The following is a 10,470-nucleotide window of genomic DNA, read 5'->3' as shown; positions in this document are numbered from 1 at the left end:
AATGCCAGCAACATTCCATACTGTATGAAAATCATTTTCACACTCTAAAGCGATCAAATAAAACTATAACATTTGTGGTGATATTCGTACATAGCATTCATCATAGTTTGGATGTTACTAATGAGACTCATCTTGGGCTGAGAAAGTTGCATTGCACTGTGGTATTTTACTGTATATTACATTAAAGCTGGGTAAAGCTACATGTTTATCCACAACGTTTTCTCACGACAAAGTTGGATATTTTTTCCAGATGTCTTCACATCTACTTTGAACTGATCATTTGAATTTATGGAAAGAAGCAAAGTATCCTGCAGAGCAAAGCTGGAAATGGGTAACAAAGTCTGCTTGCCGCAGAGCATCTGTCTGGATCGATGCTGGTTTGACAAAGCTTTGGTTAAAAGTGTAAATAACCTTGTACAGTAGATTTAAAACTTGGACAGATAGATCATTGCTAAACATTTATTCTGGTGTTCTGGATAGTTGGTAAGTTTATGTGAGCAGTCATGTCTTCTCTAATGGTTTTTAGGGCATTGCTATTTATGTCAAAGGATATAGCTTAAAAGTAAAATAAAAAATGAAATATCTCAAAATATAAGCCAACATAACCGTCATAGTGCATGCCTAAAATGTGTGATGATTTCACATAATACAATAAGGCAAAAAACTAAAACTGTAATACTGCATACAAAGTTCAAGGGCTGGTTTCACAGGCAATGATGTAATTTTACAGAACTTTTCTATTTTTTTACTATTTTTTTCTAATATGGTAAAATATATGTAAAATGACAGAAGATTACTGCAAATTTACAAGAAAAAACATGTAATTTTACGGTTTATTCCTGGCTCCCCATAGCTGCCAGAAAAGTTCTGTTTTTTACAGGATTTTTTTACAGTGCAGGTTTAAAATGACAAGAGGGTGAGTAAATGATAACAGAATTTTAATTTTAAAATATGTCGGTGGCATTTTTTGTCCTCAGATGCACACCAGTAAAAGCGACTTAAATATCCTAAATAATAGTAAAGCGTTGTTTGTGAAACCAGGCCCAAAACTTCTTTTATTACAGATTCAAGAAATCAGAGGTCACTGAATCAATAAAAGTAACCAAGAACATATGGCAGCAGGAATTACATCTTTTCCATCAGATAAATGAAAAAACCTCTGATAACAGGAAGAGAACTAAAGCATCAAAGAGCCATCAAAGAATGTGGCTGACAGCTGAGGTGTCATAAAAGTTATAAATTGCAAAGTCTTGCTAAAGAAGACCTCTAATGCCAAAACAGAATAATTCTGCATTACTTGGTATCCTATAAGCCTTGGTTGTAATACTGCTAAAAAATGTTGACAGGTAAAAATCTGTTATTGTCCCAAAGTTGACACAAGTACCTTATGGGTTTTTACATAATTCAGATGTACACGCTGGTATAAGTTTAATGAGGTATTATGCTCAGCCAAAATCAACCTTTTAAACAGCTTCTCAGACCAGTTCATTACTGTACGTATGGCTGTATTTTATTGTACTTTCATTTTTAAAACACTGTTTAATGGAAATCTACCCTGACAGAGAAACCTGCAGAGAACAGACTTGCTCAGGAACTCCGTGCCGGTTTCACAGCGAGCAGAGGCCAAAAATAACTGCTGTCATAAGGAGGTCATGAGCAACACAACCTAACAACAGTGCAGCTTGACCACAGTGCAACTTCTGCCAGAATCTGGGCTTAGCATTTATACATATTACACAGAGTCAAGGGTCAGTGCTTGAATTCAGGGATCCTCAACATATATAAGAGTGAGCAGCAGTACTCATACACATAATAACCCATACACATGGTCTCCCTTATTACAGGGCCTAGAGCTTGGCAAATCTGCCCTTTTCCTGTGTTTATTTGGTGAAACCTTCACATACAAAGCATCTAATATTAATTTGTACTGCAACAAACAAATGGAAAAGTTGGGACATAAATTGGGTCTGTGTCCATCCTGACATCATGGTTTCTGCGGTGGTCTGGCTAAATTTTCATGTTGGTCCATCTGGAATGACAAATGATCCAGATAAGAGACAAGCTTTTTTAAGCACAAAAATCTGTGCAAAATACCATATTCCACAATACAATGTGCACAACCTGATCATCATGTGATGGATTAGCATACCTCAATTTAATGTCCATTTTGGACTGCTAAAGCTTAAGAGTTAAAAAATGCATTATGCCACAGGTCAACAATGTACTGTAGTATACTGTGTAACATCCTATTTTATGTAAAATAGTAGACAGCATACAATATTCCAGTCTGCACATATGTTTCTTAAAGATATAAATGCATCCAAAAAGTGATTTCTTTCTCTCTTTAATGCATGTGATTTCTGTTGCATTAATGCGTTACTGGTTTTTGCAGCATGTGTTGTGCAAGCCTGACCTTCCCATCAATCTCTAGAGGCCTGACAATCAGCAAATGGCTATATATCAGCAGCTCGAGACACACAGATCGTTCCCTCTGTTCAATTCCAACTGCTCTAGCCCTGCATGGATAAGTCTAACATGCAGACCAGACAAGCATCTTTACTTCATGCATCAGCATAAGCACAGACGGGGGAAATGGTAGTGTGAAAACACAAAAATAATCACAATGAGTCATTTGTAAAACAGTTTATTTAGCAAACCTAAAATAACATTTAGATGCCTGGTCCCTATGCATTATGGGAAACATTTTGTTTCTTTACACTGCTGGACATTTTACATAGCTATTTAACATTACCCAAGTCAACTCAATAAATAAATAAAAATATAAAAAATTTATAAAAAGTTATTTTACAGTGTAAAGATCCTTTAACATGAAGGATTTACCTTTGCCCAGTTGCATTAAAGTGGTGTTAAAAATCAGTGACAGATAGATCTGATCTGAAACGTGTTGAGAGTTAGCTGATTAACAGCAGACAAGCATAGAACAATGGCTTGCGGAAGCTCATAGGTGTGTTTGTAGCACTGAAGTAGATGTACACTGGGTAAATGAAGGCAGATGGGTCAACGCCGAGGGCCAGAGTCAAGCAGATCTTTTGCTTCATTGATCTTTGCTGCCAAATACGGTGATCCGCCTGCAGGAAAGAGTTTACATCAGTTTGATCGTGAATGGCCTCCCCCACGTGTGACCTGCAAACTATATTTCCACTATCTAAATATATGCCTTTTTGGAGGTCAAAAGATGTAGGGACTGTCCATTTTGAATGTAACTGATGTAACTGTTTGAAACACATCGAGTCAGTGGTGCTTGAGCCTGTGTTGTGTCCCAACCCATAAACTCCACCTTCCTAATAACTTCCTGAAGCAACTCATAGTACAGTAGCAACAAAATTGAATCACTGACAATTTAATTGTAACATTGATGAGAAGCCCACATTACAGCTCTGCCTGATTCCACATTTCTTACATTTACTTCTGCAAAGAAATCTTTTCCCCTCCAATCTCCAAATTCATGCCCACATTCAGACATAATGATGCGAGTACGAATGTACTATTGCTGGCAGCATGTAATGGGGCACATCTGGTGCCTAGTGCGCCTCTTTCCACTGTCAGAAATTCCGATTTTACCTTTAGTGAACTCAATATTTACATGAGGTGTCCTAGATGACACCTAGGCTCCTCCATCTGAACCATTTCTCCGCCCATAGCCCAGTAATGACATATTCTGCACTTTGAATTCAACAATCTTTTTTAGCAGTTATATTCACCTCTGTTTGTCCTATCTGATGAGTTATAGTCCTTCCACAACTTACATTTGTTTCTATTGCAGTGATTCTCAAAATGAGAAACGCACACTCCACATTCTATTTTGGTAATTCAGAATGTGAATTAGTATTGTTAAACTGCCTTTCAAAGTTCAGATGCTGTTCTGATAGGATCCATCCGTAAAAAAGCAAGGCAGTGGACTGAAAAGACTTTGCAAGGCAACTTAGTATTTTTACCCAAAGGCTGGAAAGGCATGCTCTGCTTCTCTGTTGTGACACCCATTCATACATCTAACCTAGTACTGGGTGAATGGAAGCCACTGCTGGGTATTCTGTGCCAAACGAGATAAAACTAGATCAGTTTGTTAAACGAGTTTGTCACGGTCCCACCGTCTTGTTTATGATATTCTAGTCGTGTGGTGGGATCGGGGCAGAGTCCTTGGGTTTTATGTGGGAAGGCCATGAGATGTTTGTTTTTACCTCTCATGTGTTTTTCCAGTGTCTCGTCTCTGTTCCCGCCATCTCGTTTCCTCGTTATCCTTCCCTAAGTGTTTAATGTACCACACCTGCCCCATGTCGTTATCCCTCGTTTGTGTTCCTATATTTACCCTCATGTTTCTTTGTCCTGTGCTCGTGTATTACGTATGTGTGATGTGCATGTGTTTATGGTGTCTAGTGAAGTGCCATGTTTTGTTACCTCCTGCGGTTTCCTGTTTATACTCTTGCTTGTGTTCTTGTTCCAGTTCGTGATCTTTAAAGTAAGTCTAGTTAGTGTTCGTTCTTTTTTGGTTGTCTAGTATTGTTTTAAGTTTTCAGTTTAGTCTAGTCAGTTTATGTTCTTGTTACCCTCTGTACCGTTTTACCCCCTCGTGGGTGTTTTGTTTTGTACTTTTGTTTATTGTTTAAAATAAATATATTTATCTCGTGTTAACCCCTTCACTGCCTGCCTGCGCTTGGGTTCTTCCCCTTACCATTCGTGACAGAATACACGAGCCCCACATGACACAAACAGAACACAACAGAACAATGAACCAGCACGAGACAGAAGACACAAGGGCATAATAAAGGGGATAAATCAAGAGGGGACAGGTGCAGGACATGAACTAATTAACAAACAATAACGAGACGAAAGGGCGGGAACAGAGACGCCACACCGGAGAGTGGAAGACCATGAGGGACAAAACGTCACTCTCCACATAAAACAAGAGGTTCTATCATGGTTCTGCCACTAGGTCAAGAGAAGCAAGACAAGGTGGGGCAGAACCATGACAGAAGCCCCTCCTTAAGGAGCAGCATCCTGATGCTCCTCAAGGAACAAACAAGACTAGACAGACTGTGACAAAAAAAACATTATACAAAACACGACCAAAAACGTGATACATTGGGAAAAAAAAGTCCAAACAAAGACATGGTGCCGGCACGAAGGCCGGCTGGACAGCACATGGTGCCGGCTGGAAGGCCGGCTGGACAGTACATGGTGCCGGCTGGAAGGCCGGCTGGACAGGACATGGCGCCGGCTGGATGGCCGGCTGGACAGGACATGGCGCCGGCTGGAAGGCCAGCTGGACAGGACATGGCGACGGCTGGATGGCCGGCTGGGAGACCAGCTATCACCGGCTGGGCAGGCCTGGATGTCGACATGACAGAACAGGATGTCGGCGGCTGGGCAGCGCTCTCTGGCAGCTGGGCAGCATCTCCGACGGCTGGGCAGCGCTCTCTGGCAGCTGGGCAGCAAACAAGGACAAACACACACAAACAGTCGACTCGACAGGCCTGGGCACCAGCTGGGAGGCCGGCAGAGATCTGCAGCGGGAACAGGACACCGGCGGCCTCAACCCTGGAGGGGAATCCGACGACCTCAACCCTGGAAGGGAGCCCGGCAGTCTCGATCCTGGACGGGGTTCCGGCAGTCTCGACCCCGGAAGGGAGTCCGGCGGTCCCGACTCTGGACTGGAGACCGGCGGCCTCTACCCTCCAAGGGAGTCCGGCGGATTCAACCCTGGAAGGGAGTCTTGCGGCATCGTCCCCTCCCGCTGAGATCCCTCTGTCTGCTGGGTCCGACGTTGGCTGGTTCATTCTGTCAAGAACGTGGGTGGTGAGGACAAGGACAGAGGACCCACCGTCTTGTTTATGATATTTTAGTCGTGTGGTGGGATCGGGGCAGTGTCCTTGGGTTTTATGTGGGAAGGCCATGAGATGTTTGTTTTTACCTCTCATGTGTTTTTCCAGTGTCTCGTCTCTGTTCCCGCCATCTCGTTTCCTCGTTATCCTTCCCTAAGTGTTTAATGTACCACACCTGCCCCATGTCGTTATCCCTCGTTTGTGTTCCTATATTTACCCTCATGTTTCTTTGTCCTGTGCTCGTGTATTACGTATGTGTGATGTGCATGTGTTTATGGTGTCTAGTGAAGTGCCATGTTTTGTTTCCTCCTGCGGTTTCCTGTTTATACTCTTGCTTGTGTTCTTGTTCCAGTTCGTGATCTTTAAAGTAAGTCTAGTTAGTGTTCGTTCTTTTTTGGTTGTCTAGTATTGTTTTAAGTTGTCAGTTTAGTCTAGTCAGTTTATGTTCTTGTTACCCTCTGTACCGTTTTACCCCCTCGTGGGTGTTTTGTTTTGTACTTTTGTTTATTGTTTAAAATAAATATATTTATCTCGTGTTAACCCCTTCACTGCCTGCCTGCGCTTGGGTTCTTCCCCTTACCATTCGTGACAGAGTTTTCCTGCTCTTAGACAAAGTCATCATTAGTGGAATTCAAAAGTATTTCTATTAAATGATCACTGAAAACATCAGTAGTCTTACATACCATTTTTGTTTAGATGTACTGTTTGTAGCTAATGTCAGCTTGGGTAATTGGTCTTTTACAACTGCAGAACGCACTGTGTCTACACTCAGTGTGAACGACACCTACAGTTTCAAAGGGAAGATTTCACATTCAATCAAGCAAGTGCTGAGTCCGCAATGCGAGATCACTCTCATAAAAATCAACAAAGCTGCTGTGTGCATCCAGTGTTTACTGCTTCATTGACTACAAGTAGTATGATCTAGTATCATCATAGCACTCATTTGAGAGGTTAAAATTAAAATACCTAAAAGAAAGGATGATGTGTGCTGATGAAATATATTTCTATTAATCATATATAACCAAATACGGTATCTGAGATGTTTCGACTGCCTCTGATGAGGGTTCAAATGTTTAAATATTGGTGCTACATAGCCAATGCCTTTCAGCATCTTGATAAACAACTGAAAATGGCTATTGCGTAGTATTTGCATGTATGGTGAATATATATTTTAATATATTTTCAATGCGGGCAAAAACAGTTGATAACTGGCAATTTGTACTGTATTTATGGCTTGAGGTACGCAAGAGTTTGACCCAAAAACTTCTGGGACATGCTGCATGACAACTAGCCAAAATAATAAGCAAAACAAAACAATGAATAATACATAGAGCGGACATATACTAGTGGAAACATTACTGGGTGAGTTTAGAAGTAAGAGTATGATGAAAGAGTAGACCAAGATTTCTTTTTGCTGTTATTTTCTGTTTTAAGCTGTGCTGGGGAAAAAATGTACAGTTCTGTTACTATGAAAATCTCACAAAACCGTTTAAAAAAAGTTATAAAAAATCATATTTCATATCCAAAGGCAAAAAGGGACATTTTAATCTTTTTTAATAAATAAGCACACTGACATCTGTTGGATTAACATTATAGAATGTACAGTACATTGATTGCATCTACAATATTATTGTAACGGTCCTGTCTGCCCCCTTGTGTTCCCCTGCCAGCTTTCCCCGTGTTTTCACTCCATGGACTCTCTTATTCACTGCGCCTTTAACAGTCACGGACTACACTCCCCATTATTTACTTACTCGTGGGTCTTACCTGTTGTTGTTTTTGGATTTACTCACCTGTCTTCTCTTCACATATTCCCTGCAATAAACTATCACCAGTCCCCTTCAGTTCCCTGTGTGGCATCGTACTTCCGTCTGCTTATGTGAAGTGTTACAGAAGACTTGACCTAAAATATGATGTTGACACTGCAACCGGACCTGGACATCTTCTCTCCGGAGACTCAACTCCTGCAACTGCGGATGGGAGGTCTCTGGAGACATACGTGGAGGACTTTTTGGAGGCGTGCAGACTGGTGAGTTGGAGCGACCCTGAGTTTAACCATTTGTTCCTGACTGGGCTGGATGATGAGCTGCTCGCTCTCATCATGCTCCCAGACGCAGATGCATACCCCCTGGAGGATTTTCTCAACCTAATCCTCCAGGCTATGGGGTGTGAACTCTGCGCCGGGGAGAGTGATTAGAGTGGGCATAGTAGTTATCCAGTCCCAGTCGCAAATGGGGGGTCTGTTCCAGCTCACATGGGGTGCACGCCTCAGTCCTCCACAAAGCCTCACCACCATGGGAAACGGCGTGGATGCCGTAGCACGTCCTCAAAGGGCCTCGAGCCGGTCCCGTCCGGCCTCCCAGAGGTCTTTGAGCTGGTCCCATCTGGTCTTCCAGACGTCTTCGAGCCGGTCCTGTCCGGCCTTCCAGTGTCCTTCCAGCCGGTCCCGTCCGGTCTTCCAGAGGTCTTCGAGCTGGTCCCGTCCGGCCTTCCTGAGGTCTTCAAGCCGGTCCTGTCCAGCCTTCTAGTGTCCTTCCAGCCGGTCCCGTCCGGCTTCCCAGAGTTCTCGGAGCTACCAGTGCCTGTTTCGGAAGTGACTCCAGAGATCACAGCTGTGATCCTCATCTCCGTGGCTGTGCGCCTGGGCAGTACGTACGACTGAGAAGCTTCTCCCAGAGCTCAGCACCATAGCCGCTTCCTCAGTGTTCCCCGAGCCGGTCCCGTCCGGCTTTTCAGAGTTCCCTGAGCCGGTCCCGGCTGGCGTTCCAGACCTCCCAGAGCCCTCACCTGTGCGCCTCCCAGAGCCCTCCTCAGGACCCTCCAAGCTCAGTCCCGGCTGATTTGCCCGAGATCACCGCTGTGGCCACCTTGGCGGTGGCGAACGTCTTGGCATTACGGATGACCGGGGGGTCTCCCCTGGAATTTTTTGGGGGAGGTGCAATACCGGTCTGTAGTGGCCGTTCCGGTACTTCCGCTCCAGGCCACCAAACCGGGAAGCACAAGCCTGCTGCTATTGCCGTGGTTGTGGTGATGTTAGGCTGCGTCCTTGCCACGGCATTCATCAGCCCCTGCTTCCCCGGCAACACCGCCAAGGCAGCCATCAGCCCCTGCTCCTCGTCTCCCGATTCCGACGTCACAGCGCCGTTCCCTGCTCCTTGTCTACCAGCTTCGCTGACTGTCTGGCACCCGGTACGGCCCGCACCTACGCGGCTGCCCGAACTGCCCGCACCTCTGCGGCCGCCTGAGCTGCCGGCATCTCCCTGGACCCCATGAACCCTGGTGCCGGTTAAAAAAAGTACACAGGTTAAAATTAAAGTACACCTTTACATCTACAGAGTGCATACTGTACATACTTTTTTACTATTATTTCTGACAGTGTATTGGTGAGATTCACCCAACAGTACTGTGAAAAAGATGACCTTGATCTTGCTGAAGGACAAGATCTACACAATGCAACCCCCTCTTCAGGATCCACTCTGCACTCTCTCACGCACACAGTGTCTACCTGCTTGGTAACAGTAACAAATTGGCAAACACACAGGAGAGTGAACAGTGAGGTAGCTGGGAGCAGGGCCTGTGGTGTCTGCTAATCTGTCTCTGTGTCAGAGAGGAAGAGCTGTGTGCAGACTTAATTAAACACAAACACAGGTCACCAGAGCTGCTTTATCTTTACCCTACAGCTATCATGATTTTACGGGTGATATAAAAACAGAAAAAAATATTTTGATTGATGTCCAAATAAAAAAATTCTTTGTATTATTATTTTAGTTATTAAAAGATAAGAGTTTCTTAAAGATCATGTGAAAACTCTATCTTTGATGCAGATAGTGATTAGGATATTTAAGTCGTTTTTTTACAAGCATGCCTTACAAAAAAAAACATTACTTCTGTGCATTTTGAGATGACAATGTCACTGATATATTTTAAGATATGTCAGTGCAAGCTGTTTTCAGTTTAGACAGCTAACATTTATTTTAGTATAGGACTAGTCTTAAAGTCACCATACAATCAAACAGAAAAAATTCTAAGGCCCAGTTTCATAGACAAGGCTTAGCCTAAGTCAGGACTATGCCTTGTTAATTTTAATGTTAATTTGGGCTATTTAAGTCGCTTTTATTAAAAGGCCTTAGAAAAAAACATTACCGATGTGCATTTTGAGACAAAACAATGGCACTGACATATTTTAAGATATGTCAGGGCAAGTTATTTTCAGTTAAGACAGATCAAAATTTAGTCTGGGACTAGCCTTAAGCCTTGTCTGTGAAACCGGGGCTCAGTGTTCTAAACAGTGTTGCAGTGATTATTATAAATGATTTATCAGTGCACACCATTATTTTCTTTTAATTCATTTGCACTTGTAATCTTTAATCAAAAACGTTAAGCTCCTCTCCTCTCAACAACAACTCTTCACCACATGACGTCAGCAACAAAACAGAGGTAGGACTATACTGACTGTCCAATGGCCAGGCATTTTTAGCCCTCCCCTCCAGGCCCAATTTACAACAAACCAATCAAAAAGGGAAGGGCAAAATAAAGCCCCGCCCTACATTTTTTTCTAATTTCAGAAGCCGTTTCACTCTGATACACGTCACGATACGGAAAAGAAGTCAATCGCAACTTCCATTTCATG

The 10,470-nt window shown here is 43.1% G+C and overlaps 1 protein-coding gene across 1 annotated transcript in view; it reads right to left on the bottom strand.

The window, feature by feature from the left end:
* dnajc15 (DnaJ (Hsp40) homolog, subfamily C, member 15) overlaps window positions 1–10,470 on the bottom strand; it is a 37,620-nt gene continuing 27,150 nt past the window's right edge. Inside the window, exon 6 of the mRNA XM_057335826.1 lies at window positions 1–3,089. Coding sequence (XP_057191809.1) covers window positions 3,019–3,089 — 71 coding nt within the window. The 3' untranslated portion in view covers window positions 1–3,018. The remainder of the gene's footprint in view (window positions 3,090–10,470) is intronic.

Source organism: Triplophysa rosa, linkage group LG6 (assembly GCF_024868665.1).
Source record: "Triplophysa rosa linkage group LG6, Trosa_1v2, whole genome shotgun sequence".
In the NCBI taxonomy this organism is placed as follows: domain Eukaryota; kingdom Metazoa; phylum Chordata; class Actinopteri; order Cypriniformes; family Nemacheilidae; genus Triplophysa; species Triplophysa rosa.
Note: the sequence above shows the minus strand (reverse complement) of the source record. Positions and strands in the feature narration are given on the sequence as shown.